The sequence below is a fragment of the Geospiza fortis genome, unplaced genomic scaffold (assembly GCF_000277835.1).
Source record: "Geospiza fortis unplaced genomic scaffold, GeoFor_1.0 scaffold408, whole genome shotgun sequence".
In the NCBI taxonomy this organism is placed as follows: Eukaryota; Metazoa; Chordata; class Aves; order Passeriformes; family Thraupidae; genus Geospiza; species Geospiza fortis.
The window spans coordinates 831,158-856,746 of NW_005054330.1; the positions used below are offsets into that span (position 1 = coordinate 831,158).

Sequence of the window (25,589 nt, forward strand, 5' to 3'; positions counted from 1 at the left end):
CTTCTAGCAACCAGAATGAGAATGTTCCAGACAGAATATAATTTTTGTCCCTTCTTCCAACTGTCTGGAAGAGGAATTCATCTCCACCACTTCCTCCTCAAAAAGTCCTACCCCTTCATTAGCACATCTGTCCCATGGGCATCCACTGAATGACACTCCAAGCAGACAGACAGAAACACCCGTGATTCCATGCAGGAGAACATAGGCAGTGAATCTGTCTGTCTGTCTGGACGCACAAACTGTGTTCAGCACCATAACATCCAAACAAATTCCCAAGGGCCTCAAATCAATATTGACTGATCCCAAAAGGCTGACAGACACTGCACAGGAGGGAGCCTGGGAGATGTTCTACCAGATTTTAGAAACAAAACCTCCTTAAATATCATGAAACATTTAAAAATCCTCATAGCTGCTAGTGTTTGCAAAACGAGAGATGACAGCAGCCGCTGTCCTGTTGCCCTGCATGCACAGCCAGTTGGGTTTTCATTGCAAATCCACTTGGCATCTCATTACTGTCCATCACAGGGGCTCCAGGACCAGGACCAGATTCACTTCAGCAGTGTGAGCCTTGCACTGCGCTTCCTAATGCAGCTGGATTAATGGGAACACATCTTAGGGAACATCCTCACCAACCAGAGGAAAACAGTAACATCCTCTGACAGTTCTTAGGCAGCAAAGCACAGATCCCCAAAGGGAGAGGAGTTCAAAGAATCTCAAGACCTGACGGGGCAGGGACCTTGTGAAAGGCTGTGCATGACATGCCTTCCTCTGCAAAGAGCTCTCACAGCTTGAGCTGCAAGAACAGGAGCCACATTTCCATTTGCAGACATGATTCCACATGAAAAGAAGATGGTACGATGTGAAACTCTCAGCACTGCAGAACAAGAAGAAAAGTAAGAGAAAAAATACAAGTGTAAAATACAAATACATGAACTCAGTTACAGTAAGCTAGACATTTTTAAGAAAATAAACTCCTGTTAGCTGAAGGACAAATATTAACTGTCATTAGGAAAAGCATTCAAAATACAGACAAAAGAGACAGCCTGCTATCGTTGTTACTGGTATTGTTATGTCACAATCTGCCTTTACATTGTGCTTCCTCAGAGCCATGAAAAAGACTTGGAGGGCTCAAAACAGCTGTGTTAACCAAAGGAATCCAGTTTTTAAAGTTATTGTCTTGCTTCACTAGGCACCTTCTCATAAAACACAAAAAGAAATAACCAAGCTGCTAAAGCATGGGGTTTGAAGCCAGAGCTCCCAGCTCCCAGTGCACTGCAAAGGCTCTCAGTAAATATCTGAGGTTTTGATATCTGCCACCGATGACAAGGTACATCACACTCACACCTCACTGCTTCATCAGTGGCAAGAACAGGGGGGCAAAGGGGCAAAAGATCTGCTCCACTGCTCTTTGCCTTTCCCATGCTATTTGCAGGACAGTCTGGCTTTGTAGGAAACACGTGTCCCACTCTGGGAAACATCCAGCTCTGATTCCCCCATTCCTGAAGGCACCGTTCAGCTCAGAGACAGTCCCTGCATGGTCCTGCATTCCAAATGGAAAGCAGCAATGCTGTGCACAGACCAGCCACTCACTAGAGCCACCACAGCTATTCCTGTGCTGTTCCCTTAGGCCTAGGTGCACCCTTTAGCCATGTGCCTCCCACGTTCTCCCAGATAAGTTCCCTCTGCACTTTTCCATCATTCTTATCACCCTGACCAACAGGGTCTGTCTTGCAGGATGTGAGCCAGACCACCTGCAGATTCCCATCCCAGGGAAGACACGACCCTGCCTGAGGGATGCAAAGCAGAGCAGTCAGCCACACACGGTGGAAGTGCAGCAGCCTGCTCGCAGGGTGGCAGCTCTGAAGGTGCATTTCCATAGCTCACATTTCCATGGGGTCACGCTGGCAAAGAAAGGAGAGCTCTGGGGAAAGACTGGCTGGGCGAGTTTGAGAAGAAGGCTCTTCTCCACCAGCCTTTAGATACAAAGGTCGAGGGCTTGCAAGGGTCAGCAACCCCTCTTAATATTCACCAAAGCAGCAACAACAAAGGCAAGCTGGGGAAAGGGAAGCGTTCCTGTGGAGTCCCATCTTCACTCTGGATACCACTCCACAATGAAGTTATTTCAAACCGCCCATAGGTTAAGCTGTGGCTTTCATCCCAATAGCACAGTCCCTGCTGAGCTCTGCCTGCAAAGGCACATCAAGCAGAGACACTCAGTGACATCTAACCTCACCCAGCTCGCTGCAGCAGCACCTTTCTCAGCCAGGCTGGAAATTCAGCTAACAGAAGAGAATGTGTCAATTGCCTAACATTTAATGAGACCAGAAGGAGGTCACAGCTCTGTCTGAGCAGCGCTGTAAAAGCTCCCATCTGTTACAAATGCTGGACAGTGGCAGTGCTTGGTAAAGAGACAAGTTCCACCTTCCAAAGCAAACCACGTGAATGATGCCTGGCTTTGATGATGATTCCTAGGAGGCAAGTCTCACATTGCACCTTCACACACCTGGGCATTAACCACAAAGTCAAGGACACTTACTTTGTCATTCAAAAGGTCTGGATCATGTCTGAAATTGTCCCCATGCTGTGACAGCAGTTGGGAAGCTGGGAAGCCTGTCCCTCTGCATGGAGCAGTCTGGGATGCTCCTGTGAGCCCAGGAATAGCGTGCCTGGCTGCAGTCACTGACACCATGGTGGGGAGCAGTGGCAAACAGTGTCTGACTACCCCAGGAAAATGACTGAATTCTCCCTTTCAGGTTTGCTGTCTAAAGCTCTTTGAGGTCTTGTGACCACATAACACCTGCACATCAAATCCTGGGCATCAACAAAACTATAAAGGACTGGCACCACCACCAAGTATTCCCTTCCCCATCTGTGTTTCTCTGGAACCGAAGATGTGGCTGTGACTACAACTGGTCACCTACCAGTTTCTTTCCCTTGTGTTTCCATCCTGCACTGGGCACTTACAGAGTGACATGGTCAGCCCTTCACAGCCCAACCCATGGCAGAGAGCAGGAAGGGAGCAGAGCTCCTGTGCCCATGCCCTGTGCCCACCATGCCCCTCATCACCCACCTGGGCACCACATAAGCAGCAAGGTCTGGTCAGCAGCAAGCACTCTGTATGCTCCTTGTGCCTGGCTGTGCAGGCAGAGCACAGAGAGAACATGAGGAGTTAAAGCTTTTTTTGTACAAAATGTGTAAAGATTTGGGCTGCACACTTGGTGAGCTGCAGTGGTTGTGGGCCAAAACATTTTGCTGCATATTTCTGAAATTATTTGTCAGAAAAGAACGTCAATGACATAGAAAATGGGTTGCAGATGTAACCTTTTCAAGCATCAATAATAACTTAAGACATTTGAAACAAAATCTTAACTCATAAGTGACTCCATCACATGGGGCAGTTTCTGAGGCAGGGGCTCACAGAGGAGAGACAGGACTGTAACACATCCCAGCAATGGTGCCCCCTCCAGCTCTTCCACTTAGCAAAGAACAATTCAACTCTTGCATTTGCCAAAGCTACTTCCCTTTCTGAGACCTTTATTCCTGATTTCCAGGCTATTCCTGGACTCACTGGGCACTCCTGGCTGGAAAAGGAGGCTTCCAGACCAGGTCCAATAGCCAAGTCCCACAATACACTGACATTAGGACAGATTTCTGTGAGGTCCAGCACAAAGGCACTGTGCAAGACATTCACACACACACAGAGCTCCTGCTCTCATGGCCAGTGTGGCTGCTCCAGCACAGGAAGGATGAGGGAGAGCAGGGATGTCCTGTGTGGCAGTGTCACAGTGTCCTCAGCTCCGTGGACCCGTGGTTCATCCACAGCCTCTGGGGGGTTCCCACTGGCTCAGGGCCCATCACTGCTACAGGTCTGGCACAGACAGAAAGCCAGCACTGCCACCACCCCAGAATTTCTGTAATGAATATCACCACTGTCATCTCAGAGGCACATGCTTAAGGAATTTAACTACTTTAATACAATGGGCTCAAATTGCCAAAGAATGTTTGTGCATCGGTGTGAAATCAGAAATTCGGGGAGGGGGTGCTTTATCTGTCAAAGGCCAACCTCAGGGGGCTGCCAGAGCAGACAGTGGGAAGCTGGATTGCATTTGACACGCATCAGCCCATCAAACACAAACAGCCTTCAAAGTGCTGGGAGGCTGAGGCAGCCCCATCACAGCCTGGGCTGGCCCCACCGGGCTCCGACCCGGGTCACGCCCCGTGGGCTCTGCAGGACCCACCTGGGCCTCCCAGCCTGATCCTGCTCCATAAATCACAGGAAAAGAGATACTTCTGAACAGCTCAAATTAAGATGAAATGCCTTTGTTTGCAGGCTGGGAGCTACCTGTGCCATTGCCGTGGCTGTGTGTCACTGCAGAGATGCTCCAGACAGACAGACAGCAGATGTGCAGGCACAGTGGACAGAGCAGCACACCAGGATGCGGCATCCAGGCTGTCCCCCCATCCAACCAGACCAGAAATGGGTCAGGTATGATCAGCTAATGACTGTCCAACAACAGCCTGCCCAGGATGGAGAGAAAACATCCCAGCCCACAGCATGGGCACAGTACCAGTGCTCGAGGGAGGCCAACCCAAAACAGAAATCCTGCCAGCATGGTCAGACCTCAGCCAAGCATGGCCACTGCTCACAAATCCCCACTCCTGGGTGTCTGTGGGACTGGGAGTCCTGGGCCTGGCTGGGGCACAGCGAGCACACTCCCTCTGCCCCATAACCATCCCTTCAAGTTTTGCTGGAGGGTTTCCAGTGCCTGGAAAGAGCCAAACTTAAATTATTCCCGGGGAAAAGAAACACAAAACCTTGTCTTCAGATTAATCCCCAGACCTCCACCCTGAACAAACCCCTTCTGCAGCCCCCATTGCCAAGCCCAGCCCCGGCTCTCCAGCACAGGCTGCCCATGGAGCTCTTCCAAGGGGCTCCACAGCCCTCTGCAAGCATGAGCACAGCTGAGGGGAATAAATAACAGCCCCAAAGCAAAAAAACAGCCTTTTCTTACAAAGCAAAGTCTCAGATAGTAAATGAAGGGAGAGGAAGGGGAGGGAACGTGCCTGAGCACCCCCTCTTCAGCAGCTCCAGCGTCACTCAGCTGAGCAGGGTGCACAGCAAATAATACCCACTCCCCTGTCCCCCTGCCCCAGCAGTGAGACCCCACACACCAGGGAATGCAGGGGAACAGATGGATTTTCCATGGGAAGGAGCTGTGACTGCTCCTTCCAGTTGAACATGTCAGCCCAGCAGAGCCATGTGTTCAAACCATTAAACTGCTGCCTTTGCTCTGCCAGCAGCGAGGGGAGAGAGGGCTTTGAGGAGGGATATTCAGAGGGAAATGCTCCTCAGCCTGGCACAAGGTAGACAGGCCACAGAGATGGGTTGAGCCTGAGCCCATCATTTGTATGTACAAGGTTTTTCTCTTCCAGATACTTCTTGTCAATGAGACGAAGCAACAGTAAAATGTGAAATTGCATTAATGCAAAAGCAATCTCTCACACATGGGGCTGCCTTCACCTGGGCTCCTAAGCAAGAGCCTTGATAAGGAGGATCAGGCTTATAAGGCCAGCATGTTTTGGAGGTTATTTGCACATGGGTTTGGGGTTAGAGGTTATTCCACTGGGTTATTTCAGGCCAAAACCTGTGCACAGCATTGAGCCAGACAGAGATTTCTCAGAGATGAGGGTGTGGGCCATTAATTAGGGAAACTGACAATGTTTAATCTCACTGCATCAAGAATAAGGGACATTGAGAGTCCATGAATTGAGATAATTTGATTTTAATACAAATACAATATTTCTCTCTCTATCTTTATTAACATCAGAAATGTAAATAGTTTCACACAGATTGCAAAGGAGCCCCTGCCCTGTTTGCTGCTGGGAGAGAAGGACACGGCAGACACAGTGTTTGTTTACAAGGGATTGCAGGCTTAAATTGTCAACCACTTCCCCAAAATCACCACAGAGCTGCTGGCAGCCCAGGCCAGGAGCTCAGCACAGAGTGGAGGCTGCACCAGTCACATTCTGGGGCATCAAACCCAGCACCTACCCTTGCATTCAGGAGAGGAGACACAATGCTGATGGGGCCAGGAGCAGTCAGCTGGAACACTTCAGTTCCCCTAAAAGAGAGGAATTATTTTCCATGGAAATTAGCAAAAAGCTTCTGTTAGCAGCAATGGGAAATAATTTTAAATCGTATCTTGCAGGTAAATGAAAGTGCACACCAAAAACACAGCAGTGGAGGAAGGCTGGGCCTGCAGAGTTCAGGGGGGAGTTGGCAGGGCTGATGCTGCCTGCAGCCCCCAGCCCCAGCCCTGCAGCCCTCGGGTGCTTCCCAGTGGGATGTGCATGTCTGCAGGAGGGGTGTGCATGCCCCACCTGGTTCTGGGTGCATGTGTGCAGGAGTTTACACCCAAAGGACTGGATTCACTTCACCTGGGCACGAGCTGCTCTGTGAAAAGCTCGGAGTCCACCACAAGTTGTTACCTCCTGAGAGGGTGGGCAGAATGAGAAAAGCACAGCCTGATCACCAGCAGGCAGCAGGAACCTGAGACAAACTCAGGATTTTCCTGCATTTCATCCCAAAAACCTACTTTGGGCTGAGTGATACTCTGAGTTACTTGGCTGACCAAGAACACAAGGCACAGAATTCAGATCTTTCAAAAATGTAGGTATTCTAATAAACAATCCAGAAGACCTCCCTAATGTGGGAGGGAAGCATTCTGGGGATAAGTTTCCACAAAAGCAAAATATTTCCTGGAGCAGGCTTTCCACCAGAGGAACAAAGAAGGTTTCAGAGGCTGAAACCTTGGGCAAGGCACACCTCACACTGTGGGCATGGTGCTCGTGTCCCTCCGAGGCCACTCTGCAGCCCAGCAGTGCAGTGCAGGGTGCAGCAGTGCCTGCTGTGCTGGGTGCTGTGCACAGGTTCTTGCAGGGCTCCCACACAGTTCATGTCTCCAAGCATTCCCTCAGGAGAACCCCACGGACCATGTCCAGCTCTGTTGTTTCAGCCACGCTGTTGAGGCGCCTGTTTACTTGGGAATCATATGTTTTCTGCCCTGGTCCTCACTGTATTCAGAACAGTTACTTAGCTTCAATAAGCCCCTTGTTAAAGCCTTTTCCTTTCTGTAATCTCATCAAACTAACCAAAAGGAGTTTGTTCTGAAATAGAGTCCCATTTTGTAACCTGGCTTCCTGGAGGAGCGCTCCCCATGCTCACCCGGCCCCTCCACCACAAAAGGGCTCTGCTTGTCCTGGCGCTGACAAAACACTCCGTCTGTTTGGGTTAGTCAGCAGGGGGTTAATGAAAAGCCCGGCCCTGGGGACTCCCACCTTATCTGCAATCATGAATTTATTGAAGAATGTGTTAATGTGCTGGATTTTATTCATCAGGGGTCAGGGCTTTTCAAATTCTTCCTCCCAGCTCCCCCTCTTTCCATCCCTCCCCAGCAAGCTCACAATGCTGTTTAAACAAAGGACTCCCAACACAAAGAGCAAATTTACACAGTAAAGTTTTCTTGCAAGCCCAGAGCAGAGTCTGGAAGAATTCCAGCTTTATAAAGAGAAAAGGGGGTGGGGGGAAGAAAGGGGGAAGGGAGACAGGGGCATTTTGCAGAGGATAAAAGGAAATTGAGAAAAGTTCCCACCTCCTGAAGCTCAGCCCTGAATATTCTCCATCAGTTAACCCCAAAGCAGGAGGATGTTTTGGCAGAACATGAGCCCTCATAGCATCAAACTTCTCAGCCTCCTTCGAGGTAGAGGCTGAAATGAGTGTTTCAATATCACATTTAGGGCGACACTTCAACAGCTCCTTTGTCTGTGCACTGCTGACAGAAACCCCCAAGAGGACACAGCAACCATTGACCAGGGCTCCTCCTCTGTTCCTTGTTTCACAGGTGTGACACAAGCATGATGTAAAAGGAAATCGGCTCAGCAATGGTGACATGGTGACACGTGTCCATGGCCAAGTGAGAACGCAAAGGAACCACAGATCCCACCTCCCATATCCCACCACAAGCTGTCCCAAGACCAGGGACCCCCAAGGTCCTGTCAGAGCACCCCTGGCACCTCCCACCCAGGCTTGGCAAGGGCCCAAACCCTCTGCTACCTGCCAGTGCTGGAAATAGACAGCCATGGATGCCCTTCCATCACCCCAAACATCATCCCCACAAAGGGATGTTTGGTTGGTTGCTTTTATTCTTTTTCACTGAAAGGTTAAGGACCCCCACTACCCTGTCCATTTTGGTTGTGCTGGTCAGAGCTCTGGGCATTAGAAAACAGGGCACAACCTTGCACTAATGAACCAAAGATGACCTACATGATTTTCTTCAGGTCTTGTCACCTCCACTTCTGCACTGTCATTACTGAGCTCTGGCAACGTCTCAGAAAGGAGAGCTTAGGAGACATCACCCCCGTGCACTCCTCTGCCCTCTAGACACAGCCTCACAGAGCTCACCTGAGCAGTGAGTTTTTAAGCATTTTACAAGCAAAAGATAAACATTTTACAAGCAAAATATATGTGATGTTATTGGCCATAATGTTAAACTGCTGGGGGAGCTCCAGATTGTCTCCCAGGCAGGAGAGTAACCACTTCAGGAATATGACCTAGGGATTTTGGAAATACTTGATATTAAAAGAAATCCATTATAATGGGATTCTATTTTCTAACAACTTTCTCAGCCAAAAGGATGCCACTGACTCAAACTTCCATTCCTGTGTTTATTTACCTTGGTTTTTATGCTGTACTCTCATAGCACCAGCAGCCAGCTGCAAGCAGCTCACCCAAACAGCAGGGGATGAGGGGGTTTAAAGGACTCTGGATCACACACAGGAGCCCCCAGACAGCCCTGCAGGAATGTTGGCTGGCACTGCAGGGGCAGAGCTGCCCAGCAGCCACACGTGGTGGCCACGGAGGGGCCGAGCAGATCTCGGCCCATGGGATCCAGCTGCACTGCCAATGGATTCCTGACAGCTGCACATACAACACATATTTACAGGGTCTCCTCCAAGACAGGCATTCCAAAGCCTCATGCAGAAAGTAACTCAAAGGACATAATGAAATCAGTTAAATGGCTTGGGCAGAGAGATGCAGCTACAGACAGATTTCAGCTCTCAGCACAGTCACAGGCCACAGGAAATTATTAGAAGAGCAAGAACTGTAAAAGCTCCAGGACCAACCACTTGCTTTTCTTTACTTAATAAACTATAATCCATGCTTAACTCTGACACAGACCAGGTGAGCCTCTGAGCACAGTGCCCTGGGATGAAGGCAAGTGTTTGGGATAGGCAGGAACCATGCCAGCATCAGCAGAGGTGACATTACCAGGTGACAAGTAAAGCCAGTGTCAAGAGCAGAAATCAAAGCCCAGTGAGTTGATTTTCATCTGTTAATGTGATGTGCAGTGAGCAGGGAGCTCCTGCTGCCTTTTTGGAAGCAGGAGCTTGGGGTGGAGCGTTGCTGGAGCAGGAGGGGCTGCTCCAGCTGCTGGCAGAAGCAAAGGAGCCTTTGCACAGTGGGAGATCTGGGAGCCAAGAAATGGCCTCGTGTGCTGGAGGAGCTGTGTGAATCCAACCATTAACAGAGCTCGTGGGCAGTTTTACTGAACAACTAGGACAAAGCAGGAGCAGGGCTGTGCAGGGCTGGGGGCTTGGGGAGCTACCCCAGGGGCTGCTCCCACTGCCCAGCAGCTCCAAGCATGGTCTGGCCCCTCTGGACAAGCTCCAGTGAGCAGAGGAGAAAGAGAGACACTGCCACAGAGAGCAGGACAGCCCCAAGATCCCATGACAGCATCTGAGCAGAGCTGCACAGACATCTCCACCACCCAACAGCAAAGAGGCTACCAACAACCTCAGTGTACAGACAGGGCCACCATCCTGGGTGAGGGTTTCCTGAGATCGTGGGCAAATTTGTACTCATCACAAGGTCCAGGGCTTACCTGAATATGAGCAGCATCCATTCATTTCTTCACACCTCTGGGAAAAAGGAGTTGCTAAAATAATCAACAAACCTGGTATGAAATATAGAGTAGCCACCATTAACATCATATTTATTGTTATTTAGTTGCTCAGTAAAACATATACAGATATGTACAATATGCAGGAATACAGAAGACTGCACTTTACATATTTAAAAAAAAGAAAGAAAAATAACACTCAATTTCATGAGCTATCGTCACAGTCTTCCAACCAAGCATTTAGGAAATGAATTTAACAAGAATTAAAAAAAAAAAAAAAAGATTACAGGATTGCCTAACACACAGCAGAGTCAAGTTTTCATATTTTACATGTGCAATAACATTTTTCAGAAGAGTTTGCTAATGCAGTACGGATTACCAGTGTTTTGAGGTTTCTTTTTTTTTCTTTTCCATGAACCAAATTTAGTACAAAGAAATAATATCCTTTTGCTTAAGGCTGTTTTAAAGCTGTAATATTCTTGGGTAGTGAATAGTGATAAAGTTATAACTGCCGGAAATCAGAACCTGCAGTTTCATCAGTCAGAACCTATGAGCGGATGGACTCAAAGCAACAATTTTAATAGAGAATTTCTAAGACAAAATTAGACTATTTCCTCCATTAGCCTTAAGCATTAAAGAAGAAACAATTCTACAAAAATGGGTTATGCTCTTACACACCATCCCTTGAACAGCTGTGAATCCAGTAGCTGACAAAACCTTACACTGCAGCTTAACAAAAATAAGTCAAATGTACCAGTTTGATTCCTGTTGTCCAACCCACCCACCCAGTGACTGTCCCACTGCTGTGCTCACCTCATCCCTTCCACCTCCCAAAAATGGAACGTTTTGCCTTGGTGGTGGTGCCTGGAAGTCCAGCCCCAGAGTGACCATGGGGACCACAGGACCTGCACAACTCCCCAAGTGATCCAGGTGACAGAATTCTGGTGCTCATCCCCTTCCATCCTCAGACACTGTGAAAACCTTAACTAAGTAACAAGCCTAAAGCCCCTTACTAATGCTCAAACAGCAGAGAGCAAGTAACCCCAAGAGAATGTGATTCTGGAGAAAATTTGCAGGAGTATTTAATAAATGAGGCCTATTCTGTCCTTTTTTGGCAAAGAGGTATTTGATCGCTCCTCCCAACTGAAATGCAAAGGAAATTTTGCTCCGTTTGCTACGACACTGCAAGTTGCGTACTAAGCACAGGGTTTCTTCTAGGGAACGCAGAGGGAGCCAGGGAACAGGGCCAGGAGATGGGGGATGTCCTGGCTCCCCCAGCCCAGCCAGCCAGGGAGAATCCCCAGGGCAAGAGGCAAAGCCACACTGTAGCTGCTGTTCCCAATCCAAGGCAGATTGTGCATCCTACTACCCCTCTTTGCCTTCTTGTCCAACTGCCCCCATCTGGAAGCCATGTAGGACACACAGAGGAGGTTTCTCCCATGCATTTGGGGAACAGGTATCTGATAAAATTCTCCCCCTGTTGACCCAACTTGGCCCCTGGAGGAAGTGAGCCTTGGGCATGGGGCTCTGCAGCAAGCAGAGGTCAGACCTCAGTGCAGCTCAGCCCTACCACTGTTCCCTCAGGCTCCTGCTGCTCTCTGTGCCTCAGTTTCCCTCTCCACAAGAGTGCAACTTACCTCTTCCACAACTGGCTTTTAACTACAGCTCCCAAACATGTTTCAGTTGGAATATTATTATTTAGAAAATGAGATAATTTCCATTCTTACCATGTCAGGCCATGCAGACACTTTATATGTGTTTAAAAAACTGATCAGTGAATTCAGTGTAAAATCAATGGAGAAAATGGGTACAATGAAATTACTGCAGGTGCCACCAGCACTGTGACAAAGCTTGAACCTTCTTGAACCTTGTATATGCTGTCAGTACCACATCCCCAGGTGATGAGCAGGACATGATGCTTGTCCTGGTCAGAACACAGAATTTCTGTTCTGATCTTTGGCAAAAAAACACCAAAACCCTAAAAAGCACAGGTTTGGTAGGTCCTGGCTAACAGCTGCCTTGAGCAGAGCTCATTCAATCACGATCAGACAGACAGGAGGTCAGCAAGAGGACTGTGTGTGACCATACGATTCAGTTAAACTCCATGGCCAGTGAGCCCAGCACACAGCCAGCCACTGCCTCAAATTCTCCCTCTCTGACAGTCCCAACCCTGCACTGCACCCACTGCCCAGAGCAGAGCCAGAGGGGGCCAAGTGCCACAACACCCAGGGCTCCACACTGCACAGCTCAGGAGATTGTGGAGACACAGCCCCTGGCCTCAGGACACCTCCTCACCTCACAGGAGTCCCCTGATTTTAAGGGAATTGCTTATGCTCTGCATTTCCATAAGCAAGTGGGAAAGCAAGTTCCAAGTGGATGAGAACAACACTCCAGGAGAGAAGTGCAAGCTGCTGAGAATGAGCCAGCAGAACTGGGTGGTGAGACCAAGCCACCACAGCTCCACTCAAACGGGGATTTCTCTTTAAAAGCATCTGAACTCGGTGTTCCCTGACAGGTTCCTTCCCGTGGCACAGGGTGTGCATCCCTGACCTCAGGAAGCCTGAAAAACCTGTTCTCTTCAGTGCAGCAGGAAAAACTAAAACAAAGCACAAGGCAAGGAACTGCACTCCGAGCAGGAGTGCCACCAGACCATGAACTTGGCCGAAATTTCCAGCTGTAAGTGATAGAACTCAGTGACTGGTGTCACCCCAGGGCCCCCTGCTGCAGACTGAGCCCCCCACTGCAGGATTTAAAATCAAACATATACTTAGGTAAGCCAGGACTTGAGGAATCACAGGCAAAGAGGCACCTTCTGGAAGGGGGCTGACAGTGATTACCAGGAGATACGTTACTGGGGATGGTGACATTTTATTGCAGGTGCAGGAGGAGCTCTGCACTCCTGGTTGCACACCCTGACAGAGGTACAAACCATCCCAGCTTTTTGATCCAAACCAAGTGGGTGTGAGGCAGCTCCACAGCCAGTTGCTCCAGGATGGGCAAAAATCCTCATCCTCATGGAAGCTCCAGCTTTAATACAAAGTAAAATAATATTGAAAACCAAGATTAAAAACTTATCCAAATTTATCCAAAGTCAATTCATTGACCAGACCCATAAATCAATCCATGCATGGTTAATAAGAGCACATTCAAATCACATTTCCAAACACTGTGAGTCTCTCTGAAGCCACATACGACTGAGAGTGAGGATTCCAGACCACCCTTGGCTTTTTAGGCAGAATTTCCTCTCTTTTGGTGTCTACCAAGAATATTACCTCAAAATAATTAAAGACCCAGCACAATCATCAAAGATAAAATATAAAGCAGTCTTCAACTCTGTCTGTCCCTTCAGCAGAGACACATTTGTGAAATCATGAATAAATAACCCTAGAGAGGCCAACCTTTATTTCACAAGCAAAACCAAACCCTCTAGTGCTGTTCCTGAGCTCCAGGAGCTGTGGGAGGTGAGCTGCAGGCACAGGGCAGGACGGGGCCACGCCTGGGCACAGGGACACACAAATCATGGACAGTGTGACATAAAACCAGTGGAGAATCAGCCCATCGTGTCAGCTGTGGCTTTATCTGGTTTGCTTCCAACTTTCATTTTGAATGAGCATTATCTAGCCCGAGCAGGAAAGTATGGCTTTCCTTTTATTGTGTGCATCCAGCAATGCTGTTCTTCAGTGTGTGGCAGAAATGGGGCCTTGAATGAGTTTGGGGGATTCTGACACCAGGTCTCCCTGCCCTGGCAGATTAGGAAATGCCAGCCCTGGGCACACAGCCCCCTGCATCTTCCAACCTGGGCCATCCCTAACCCCTGCCACTGCACTGGGACCTGTTGTGGCAGGGGCTTGGGCACACCCAGGCAAGTGCAGGGGACACTGGACCTGCTGCCAATCAACACCATCTTTCTGCAGTTTAAAATGGGCAAAAAGCGGGTAGGGTGCAGGGGATTTTCTTCTCCACTATCAATAAAGTGGGAAATACAGGAGCACCATCAGGCCCAGGCAAGCAAGAAGGAGCCTGGGCCTTTGGAGTAAGAGATAATGACTATTAAACATGTTTAAAAAAACCTCTCCATACCTTCCCTGCTGTGCCTGAACCAGCCCATTCATGACAGAGCTCCATCCCGGGGCTACACCCGCGTACACAGAGGAAGGAGCATCCTGGCCTCACCAGGAGGCACAGAGCAAAACGAGGCTGAAAGCAGAGCCTCATTCTCTCAGGAAAGGGCAGGTCCACGCCTGAACATTCAACAGAGCATCAACTGCTTGGTTGGTATGAGACTGGCAAAGGCTGGGTGTCACTATAACATATGATTTAATGCTGACCATTTCGCTTTCACTGGTGTTTATTCCTGAACTGCTGCTCCTCAGGATCACCATCCTAATAAGCACTGAACAAAGCAAAACAAAACAAAACAAAACAAAGGAAAAAAAAAAGAAAAACAAAGCAAATGAGGAAGAGAAGGAGGAGGAGAAGGAGGAAGAGGAGAATCTTTGTCTTATTATGACATACGTGACTTGGACACACACTGAGATGAAAAAGGAAAAGGCCTCATCTATAAATGTATGCCAAGGTTACAGAATAATGGGAAAAAGTGGTCTAGCAGGAAAATCTTCAGCAAAAGTGTGCTAACTGCAGAAGGGTTAACACTGGTAACATACTGTGGCAGAAGATTAAAAAAAAGTTGAGGTTTACTTTAAATTAACCCTTTCCAGTCCATATGCCACTAAGCAGGTACCAACCTAGAAAAATAGTCCACCTAGCAGTAGCGGCCCTTTGAAATTAAAAAACAAAAAAGAAAAAAAAATAATAATTTCTTTTGTTCAAGTCAGGGCAGCCACAAAAGTCCCGAATCTGTTGGAGATGTCCGAGTGCAGGGACCTCCACGTCGGCACCGCAGTCCGGCCCTTGGCCTCGCCCACGTCGTCCGTGCAGTGGACCGAGAGGCACTGCAGGTGGGCGCCCGTCTGCGCCGCCGCCGCCGAGGTCTTGCTCGGGGGAAGGTCGTGGGCTGCAAAGGGTTCACAGAGAGAGGTTAGGAGACCCATGACACGCAACCCCAGCCTGCAACCCCATCAACTCACAGCCTCCAACCCCCTCAACTCACAGGCTTGCCAGGGGTGTTGCCACCACCTCTCTCCCCGCCGGCCGCACCCCTCTCCTGCATCTCTGAGTCACCACCAAAGGTATGGCTCCCCCTGCCCACCCTGAACTGAGATCTTGTTCACCAGGCCAGAACAACACCCAGCACCTGAGAGAAACCAGTGATGTGTCTGAATGCCAGGGATGGACCCAGAACTGATGAGCGCGTCCTAGACCACAGCACAATTGGGAACTTTCCTTCCCCGCTGGAAATGGATGATGAAACAACACCAAGCAGGAAGCCAGCCCCAAACCCTCCGTGCCCTCGTGGTCAGTCCCAGCATCAGTCTCCCTCCTCCCCTCTTAAAGGAGCACCGTGATAACATTTTTCTTAAAAATTCGTTCATTTTAGGACTTTGCATGATCTTTAGCTATCATTAGTTTCTGTTAACCACAGAAATGTAAGACTTTAACTGAAACATCCTAAACAATGTCCCTAAGACTTTTTCCTCCAGCTTTTGCAGTTCATGTGAAGAGTAGCTAAAATGGGTAGAACATGACAAAGATGCCAAAAACCAGCTATAAATGTTTAACATCTCAGGACTTTTCCTCCCATCGCCTTTCTCCTGTTCCACAAAGCCAAGCAGTGTAGGGATACCACAATTCATGGGGCAACTCATATTACTTTCACTGAACCTCCTGCTATACCAGATACAAACCCAGAACTGAACTGCTTGTTACACAATCACAATAATATTAAAAAATAATGCTAAACTAGTCTGGAAGTCCCTGGTTTAAACTGGAAAAGGCTTTCAGTGCTTGATTATCACAGGATGTCAGGGATGCTCATATCTAAAACACTATAACAACACCACACAGGAATTACAAAGAATCTGAGGATGTGATGCCATCAATGCTGGGAGAAGGAACCAGGCTCCAGAGCAGCACCGCTGCCTGCTCAGCCCTGCTCTGGATTAGTGCTGCAATGTGCAAAATCCACACAGAGCTCCGCTGCACACCTCAGAAGAAGGAACCAGGCTCCAGAGCAGCACTGCTGCTTGCTCAGCCCTGCTTTGGGTTAGTGCTGCAATGTGCACAAACCACACAGAGCTCCGCTGCACACCTCAGCTGGGCCCCGTGCTTGCTTTAATCCTGTGCTGCTCCAGTCAAGGATCCAGCAGCAGCAGGGCAGAGGTGCTCACACTGTCCATACCCAAATGGATTGAAGCTCCCTGCAGTTGGTGTTGGGTGGTTTTAGTCAGTTTTAATAAACAAGCAGCACTGAGAGGCTGAGCAGAAGCATGGAGCGGAGGCTGCTGCGTGATACCCGAAGTTCAGGCAGGCAAAGAGGTGCTGGCACAGATCCCTTCCCAGCACATGGAGCTTCTGCTCTTCTTTCCTGTCACCCCTGAGTCCTACAGCTTTGGGAAAATCACAGGGCAAAAACCCCAGACTCCCTGAATAACCACTATTTGATCAGGTGTTCAATTAAACTTACTGTCCAGAATGCAAGTATACCTAAGACAATTTTTATTTATAAAACATTCAAAGCTCAGATGGAATTGTGCAGAAAATTGTGAACAGGAAATGTTTTCCTTACTTGTATTTGTTCACAAGACGCACAGTACCCACTGTTTTTATTCTTAGGTCTCCCTGACTGCACAGGACATGCTGGGCTCGGCACAGGAAGAGCCAGCGCCTCGAGATTAGTCCTTGTGACAGCAGCTCTCTTCCTCTCCTGCAGAGAAAGAGGAAAGAGTCCCACAGCTGAACTGCTGCCCCAAGGGGCCCAGGGGTCCCAGCAGTGCTTCTACAAGTGCTGCAGGAGACCCCCAACAGCCAAGGTAGAGGCGGCACATTCCCAAGCTGGAATTGGAGCCAGAGCTCCCCTGCACCAGCTGTGCAGGCTGCCCAACACCTAGAACAGAGCTGGTCCTCAGCAACGACTACATAAACAAGTTCATGTGCCACAAGGAATTAGAGAATAAAAAATTAGGCTTATTTGTTTGTAAATCAGCAACTTCTTTCTAAGCCATTTGCTGTGGATAAAATTCATAAGCAAACTATTGATAAAGAAATCAAAACAAAATCTGTCCCACATGGATGAACAAGATTCCTTGGCTTGAGAGGAAAATCCAAGTAAAAGAGATGAGCAGGAACTCACCTCGGTTTGCAAAGCCAATACTGACTGACACTGTCCACATGAGCCTTGCTCACCATGGGACACCAGTGTGGGAGCTCCAGCTCTCCTGTGTGTTGTTAATGAGCACAGAAAGTGACGTATTCAAATCCAAAACAAAGACAGCTCCCAGCAAAGCTTGCATTGGCACAAGAATGCTCAAAGCCAATCTGGATGGAAATTTTCAGTGCAATTTACTTTTTTCCAGTATTTCTGTCTTGACAAAAGTATGATGCTTTCCAGGAAAAAAACCTTTGTAGCAAAAAATTAAAGTTGTGCTGATCCACCTGGTGAGAATTATGTTCTTAAGCATGAGGTACTGCCTGATGCTTGTCCAGAACAGTAACTCTCCCAGCAGACCTGTTTCACCAGCCGTCCTGTCTGCCTCCTCCCTCACAGCCACAGTGTCCTGGCACTCCCCAGGCACAGTGTCCACAGTCCAGAGCAGTTCTGGTAGCTGAGATGGACGTGACTCGGCACGTTAAAATTAGTCAGGTAATGCAAGATGGTGTCACCACATCATTGCCTCACAGCTGCCAAGTTCCAGATAAATCATTGTCAGTCACAAAGTACCTCACTGAAAGCAGGGAATTTTCAAACAAATTATCTTTAAACTGCACAACTGCCTCTATTAGCAACTACTGCAAGAAATTTGTGTTATTAAAAAAAGCAGTACACTGCTAATAAGGGCCATCCTCCACACCCAAGATCTTGAGATGGTCTGGGTGGAGACTTCCCCTCCAAGCCAAAGGACATGACACAGAACCTGGGACTGACAAAAGCACAGCCAACCCTGCACAAAGGACAGCGTGTGCCACTTGGAAACAGTGCTGAATGCTGAAGCAGAGGTAAGAAATCAAACATCATCCATAAGCTCATGTCATGTTCATGTGAAGGGCACGAAACCCAAAGCAGTAAAGTGACCAAAGACCAAAAGAAGTCTGGAAAACGCTCCCCCATGGTGGTGCCCTTCCCCGCTGCTGCTGGTGATGCTGTGGTGGTCTCTAGAGCCAGTCTGCCAGGCAAGAGCTTCTGACCAAGCTTCACCTGCCAAACACATTCCAGCCATTCAGCTCCAGACAAACAGTGAGAAGAGAGTGCCCAGCCAGGCTCCCAAGCCTCCCTCCAGGCCTGACCCTCTGCTCTGACCTTGCACATTTGGGAAGCTGCTCTTTCGTTCTGCTCTACTTTGCAAAGGCACACAGCCTTCAAAAAGAAAAGGTTGCTGTTTGTTTGTTTGTTTGTTTGTTTACACAGCATTAATGGCAGCGTGGTGACTAACCCAGGAGCCTGGCCAGCAGCGTTGGAGCCTGCAGCTGGGACACAGGAAGAGAACCAGGAGTTCTACACCACGAAAAAATTCAATACACGCACTACAGACTGCTTTTCCATATCATCTCAGAAAAAACCACATTTCTTTAGTGAGGTTAGACCCTGGCATTCACCTTACTCTGCAGACAGCATGTGTACACACCTTCAGTCCCCTCCAGCTTCCTTCTCCCTTTTTCATGAGACCCTGAGCAGTTAAGCTGCTCAATATAAAGCCTCTTTTGTCATGTACCATCTTCTTATGCATTATGAAAAAACAAACTTGTCCTCCTTACTGTGACAACCCCACCGAGCACTGCGCAAACCCTGAGGTGTCCCAGTTTTTAAGTAAAGTAATCCCATTAAAAACCAGTTCACCTGCACAGCTACCACACGTTGAGTGCATCTCCTTGTCAGAGAGGAGGCTAATTGAGGGAGGGCTGGTGTAGCCAAGGCAACTGCAGATGCTATGCTCAGACACCAGGAGCTGATGCTGCTCTTCAGGTGCTGCTTCTGCCATCCCTCTCATTTTTGCCAAAATCACCACCAACAAAAGGACAGAAAGCAGCGAGACACAGGAGCGAGAGCACAGACACAGTCTGGTAGGGGTCTGGTTGGGAGTGGGTTCCACTCCACATTTCAGCGTTCCTTGGAGATTGAAGTGACAAACAGGAGGTGAAGATCCCTAGAACGGCTCCTTGCCCCAGGGCTCATCCCTTACACTTGCTCACCGCTGTGACACGGGCTGCGCTGCCCAGGGTCCGGCTGCCCGGCACAGCACGGCCCCGCCGCCGCCCTCGATGGCCAGCCGAGCGTGAAGGCCCTGCACTGCTACTCATCTTGTTAAGGCTGAATCGCAGGATTTGGCCAATAACACTATATTCCCTGATCAGAGATCTGTTTCCCCTCTACCATCTGATAACCACTCTTAAAGGACGCGTTAATGGGCTTCCCTTCACTCCGTGCCCGTTAAGCAGAGGCCGAGCTACCATAAGAGGGAATAGATTTGAGTAATGATCCCTTATGAGGCAGCAAACCTACATATAGTGTTTAAAATTATTCCCTTAGGACAAGATGTTTTTCACCAAATCTCCCACATGACAGTTTGACATATTGGTTCAGGCACATAGCTCTGCATTTGTACACAGCACAGAAGCATCTCTTTTCAGTTTTTGAGAAAAATAAGGTCTGAAAACATTTCATGTTTCCCTGGACACTGGACCTAGTCTCCACAGATTAATTTATTCCTGAAATTGTATTTTTAAAATTTTATTTTTAAACACAACTAGTTCATTTGTGTTGATGAACAAATGAGCAATCTCCTTCCTCACCTCTGCAGCACTGACAAAGTCCTTGACAAAGGCATTTTCTTGACCCTGGAATACAAGGAGGCAAGGGCTTGCATTTGTTCCTAGACACAAGCATGGCACCTGCCACCTGCTTACACTATAAACCTGCACCACTTTCAGGTGTCTTCACCTCTGACAATCTGTGTCTGCTTTGGGCTGGATGTCTCTGCTGTTCCCAATGCTGGGAGGGCACAGACTGCCTCTGGGCCAGGACTGGCAGTGCCCAGCTCTGCTGGCACTCAAGGAAAAGCCCCAACTACCCATTATTAGAACATTCCTCTTAATTTGATTTCACGTCTTCATTTATTCTGCGTAATCCCTGCTCGTAAGACACTTAAAGGTGCTGCTCTCCCCTGCTGCTCCCTGCTCTGTATGCACAGAATTCAGTGGTGGTGGTTAAGGTGAGCAGCTGATGCCAAGGACTCGTCAGGACTCACTCAGCGGAAATGGGGACAGGTGACTCCTCACATTGCTGACCAGAAGCACTCAGCAGAGACACCCCAGCTCCAGGGTATGGGCCACATTTCACTCCATGACATTTCAAGAAGCCATTTGGCTTGGTCAGCCCCTCAATTTATTGTCAAGGCCCAGCCAGCTGAGTGCTCTCTGAGAGCCTTTCTCACGGAAGGAGGAAGGGCTCTTCATCAAACATGCGTGCACAGGGCTGAGCACCCTCCCACAGCACTCGTATATCCTGCAAACCAGGATTAAAGCTCTGACTTTGCTGCAATACAGACAAGACTCACCCAAAGGCATGGCACACCCTGGCTAACACACAGTCTGTTCACCCTTAATGCTGCTTGCTGCCCACCCCTTCATCAGCCCATCAGCTCTGGCAGCATCCTCTGGTCCTCACAGGCCCTTCCTCCACAGACAGCTTGATTAATTGGAGGTGCCTGAGGCTCTAAAGGGAGCGTGTATCAGCCCGTGCTACAGAGATGTTTATTTTGTTTTCAGTGGTCTCCAAGCTGGCATGGGGCTCCATCAGAGCTCGCTGCTTGCACAGAATTCAGATAACAAGAGACACATAGTGCTTGCTGCAAATACATATTTTTCTTTTTTCTCCCTTGACCTCTTTTCCTGCTCCTGTTTTCACCAGGAGCAATGGAAGGATGTGCATGCCACGACAGGGAGGCTGCCCAAACCCACAGCAGCGTTAAGAGTTTGCTGTCAGGCTGTAGGATTACAGTCAGACTGTGAGCCACATGCTCACACAAAGAAACAGAAGAAACTAGTGAAAAAAACGTGAAGTAGGAAAAATGCTAACCCTATCAATGGAAAAGGCAGCACTCATCTTACATGTAGCATGACCTTGAAGACACAGAATGAAGGATGTGTGGATGAGGACAATGACATTGCTGTTGTAAAATCCACTGTGCCAGGAGGAGACAAGAGATGGGGAACTCATTGCTCCCCACCTCGCTGCCACTGCCCTGCAGGAGAGCAACACACCACCATGGCTCCACAGGCAAGTGTGAAACTGCCTACACCTATTTATTTCTCTGGAGGCTACTGTTAAATCACTGCTTTCCAGCTCCATGACTCTCCAAGAAGAAAGGCAAGCTCTCCATCCCTGAAGAAGCCAGAAGCTCCAGGCCTTGGGACAGCACCAGCTCCTGTACCTTGCTAGATGGCCACAGGGACAACGGACTGTTTCTAACTCATATCCTTCCTCTCTTTTGGCTACCTTCAGTTCCTCTTTTCAGTTTAACACACTGACTCTCAGGCTGGCTTCCCTGCAAAACACAAACCACAGAGGGGGGTCCTGCCTACCTCCCTGGTGAAGTGGCTGATGTTGGGGTTTGGTTCTCACAGAACAAAAGACCATTCTGGCAAACCAGGTCCCAGCCCAGCTGCAGTGCTGCTCTTTGCCAGGCTGGTCCTGCCTACCCCATGCAGGTGAACCACTGCCTGTCTGTAACAACCATGGAAAGCTGAGCTTCCAACCAGGGCCTAACCCAACCACACAGCTCCAAACCACTGGTCAGCTCCGGTGCCATCACCAACAGTGCGCTCTCCTCAGCTCTGCACAGTGTGAGAACTGTGGCCCTTCCCAAGCAAGGATAACTGGCATTAAAAATCAAACCAAACCAAGCGCCAACAACAGTCGGACAATGTCTGGACACTTCCAACAGAAAATAAACGTGAGTCCAGCAACTGCAGCCCCTTCCAGCACAGCTGACCCAACACTCACAACATCCATACTCGCTGCCATCCAACACCAGTGAATCCTCAGGGAGCTCCAAGTTATTTTCCGGGGTCTGTTGTTCTTCCCCCTCAAAAAACCTGAACACTTCTGCTCACCTCTGAAAGGAGTGAACTGCCTAAGCCCCAGCCACCAGCTCCCTCACACTGACACTCAGACCTGGCACTGGGAGAGGCTACAACAACCAGCTTCTCTCACATAATCCCTCCTTCTGAAGGGCTGTGGCTATCTCAGACATGGCCCTGCCTTTGAATCCAGCCCCCAGCATGAGAAGGCCGCCTCCATGGCAGGAAAGAATACTGGCTGACTGATCCTGTGTTTCCATGCTGCTGGCATACATCACCTGCTTGCACTAACTAAATGCTCTGAGCCTATTTTCACCAAGAATGACAAATGACACATCCGTGATGAGTAAGGAAATGCTGGGTTTTGCTTTCAGATTTATTTCATACGTACGCAAACTATCACATGACAGTTTTACACACAGCTCCAGCCCATTCAAAACCCATCTCTTGACTGCCAGAACGCACAAGCAACAAAAGATGTTCAATAAAATCCAAAGTGGAATTTTATGATTGCACAGAAGTCACATGAAACCATTCAGTAAGCTCTCACTTAAATAAAACCAGTTCTGGACACTGTCTAGTATTATTTCAGGGCAGGCCAAAATCGAAAAAAGATGCTACTTAAATCTGCACTAAATCACCACCTGGACATTCCAAAAATAAGGTAAAATGCCAACTTCCACTAGCAAGGAAAGGGGTGTACCAATGGATTTCTAAAGGCAGTGAATAGTTCATGATTATGCACAGAACAAACAGAAAGAGAAACATGTAAATTCCAGTGCTCTATCAGATTTGTGCTTTGACACAATTGTGGGGGGGAAATAGACATTATAGTAATAAGTAGGATATTTAAGCCCTACAGATCATATATGGAAAACTATTTTCCTTGAGTGAAAACAGAATTAAAGATGAAGATTCCCTTCAAAGAACGTTGTTCGTAGTCATTTAATTTCAGGATGCAAATTAAATGAGCACTTGTTAGCCAAGCAAAAGAAGGGAATTAGCTCTGAAATATTTTCAGTCTCTCGGCCAAAGATTTTGGGTGTTTTGTCGCCTTGTTCCTCAAGAGCTCCCGTGTGCTCTCACACCCCAAAGCCGCATCTGCATCCAGCCTGGCTGCCAGGGCTGGGACAGGGATCTGCTTGGTCCCTCTGTCTCCTCCCTGGCTCTGCCCACAGCTCCCGGAGGTGCCTCTGCCCCATCTATAACTCACAATTACGAGAGCCCGTAACACAAAACTGCCACAGGCAAAGTCAATCTCTCCCAGGGGCCTCACACATCTGAGGCTCCTGCACACCAAGAAACGGTGATCATGTGCAGTAATGCTTGGGGTTAAACCACACAAGTTCAAGGATATCCCTGAAAACACAGTGGGAGTTTACCAAAGGCTAACATTAGTGAGAAGAACCAGCATCAAGGATCATTAGCTCTTTTATGCCATTTATTTATAGCCTACCTTGAAACATCCCATTTCTCTTTAGGACGCCTCCAGCTGAAGTTTGGTGTCTCAGGGGTGAATGAGGAGACTTTGGGAAACAGTGTTCATGAAAACAAAAGGTGTTCAAGCAATTTTACCACTCACACATCAAGAGAGAAGAATCAAGAATTTTACCACTCACACATCAAGAGAAAAGGAAGACAAGAGACCTCAGGTCAAAGCTGGCACCTGCAGACACAGCTCAGAGATGGACAAAACAGGCTGAACAGGGCTCTAAGTACCTGGCCTAGTGGAAGGTGTCCCTGCCCATAGCAGGGGTGTGGAACAAGATGAGTTTTAAGGTCTCTCCATACCCAAACGATTTTGTGATGCTATGGGGCACTCCCTGACCTGCACTGTGCTCAGCAGCACCAGCTGCTTGACACTTGACACCCCAAAAAACAGGGGGTTCCAAATCACTGCTTGCAAGTCCCTTGCAAGTAATTCACAGGTAAATTCTAAAGAATCTGCAAGGAATAACTAAAAAGAGCAGAATTGTCAGGAGGCCTGAGCTTCTTAAAGAAGGGTCAAAATCTCTGCTGGAAAACATTTAAGTGCTGGCAAATCAGACTAAGAGCTGATACCATCAACCCAGCAACTCCTGGGCAAATTCTTGCTAGATCTCTTCTAAAAAAAAATTCCCAAATTCTGGTATATCCTAAATTTTGACTACAGAAAGAGACAGAAATGTCATCATATAATGGATTTGGCATATTCAGAAAGATCCCCTAAAGCAGCAATAAGGTGTGGTGATTGAGCTGGGGCCCAGAAGTCTGATGGAGGAACAGAGTTTGATTGAACAGCATGTTTAAAAATTAAATCTATCTGAAAGGGAAAGAAAAAAAATATTAGAAGAAATGCACAACCAAATGAGGAGCAATGGCAGTGAGGGAAATTCAGCATTTAAAAAAAAAAACCACACAAAGAAACCTGGCATTCTTAGGTACAGCTGTAAGTGCCACTATTAGGATAAGAGAAATATAAGCTCATCTTTTACTTCCAATTGTCACATCACTGTGGAGAGTCTTTGTGAAATTCTCAGAATAGCAACGAATCAGGAGCAAACAGCTGTTCAAGCAGGAAAGTCACAGGCAGACAGACTTTCCTTGCTTCAACAAAAAATTAACTCTAAAGTTTCACAGGCCAGTAAATCAACAAAATGGGCCTGTACAACACAGGACAAACAGTCTCATCTTCCAGCCCAGAGCTGAAATATGGGCCTGTGTTCTCCTTCCGGCCATATGCTCACGTGATTTATGACCCACAACAATTTCAATACTCCTGGAAAATGAAAGAACAGCAGACAATTAGTTCATCCCACTCTGCTGGGGATTGTGTGGGCTCTGCCCTGTGGCACCTCCCCAGGGAACGAGGGCCAGCAGCCCCAGTTGCTCCTGTCAAGGGCAGGGGAGGGACATGGGGCTGAGCAGCACCCAAGCACTGGCACAGGGAGCACAGCACAAGACTTCACTGTATGGAGCAGCCCACAGGAGCACCAAGAGAGATGCAGAAGGACTTCTAACCACGGCCTGGAGTGATAAGACAAGAGGGAATGTTCTTCCTCTGAGAGAGGGCAGGATTAGATTGGATATTGGGAAGAAATTATTTACTCAGTGAGTACTGAAGCACTGGTACAGATCCCCCAGAGAAGTTGTGCCTGCCCTACCCCTGCAAGTGTTCAAGGCCAGCCTGGATGGAGCTTGGAGCAACCTGGTGTAGTGAAAGGTGTCCCTGCCCACAGCTGGAATGAGATGGCCCTTCCAACCCAATTCTCTGATTCTCTTCTGTGATTCATTCCTATCCCATCTGTAACTACGGCTGTTAACCTGGTCTAGAGCAGGTCAGTGCAGAAGCACAGACCATCCCACTAGCAGGGTGTAAGGACCTTGTCATCTCTACCTGCAGCTGTCCCAGGCAGGGCACTGCCTGCAAGGCAAACACTGCCAAACCAGGCAGGATTC

The 25,589-nt window shown here is 48.4% G+C and overlaps 1 protein-coding gene across 1 annotated transcript in view; it reads right to left on the minus strand.

Moving 5' to 3' along the window:
* Window positions 1-10,026: 10,026 nt before the first annotated feature.
* Window positions 10,027-25,589, minus strand: part of MN1 (MN1 proto-oncogene, transcriptional regulator) — a gene marked incomplete at its 5' end in the record, with an annotated part of 33,420 nt that continues 17,857 nt past the window's right edge. Inside the window, one exon of the mRNA XM_031057457.1 lies at window positions 10,027-14,973. Coding sequence (XP_030913317.1) covers window positions 14,786-14,973 — 188 coding nt within the window. The remainder of the gene's footprint in view (window positions 14,974-25,589) is intronic.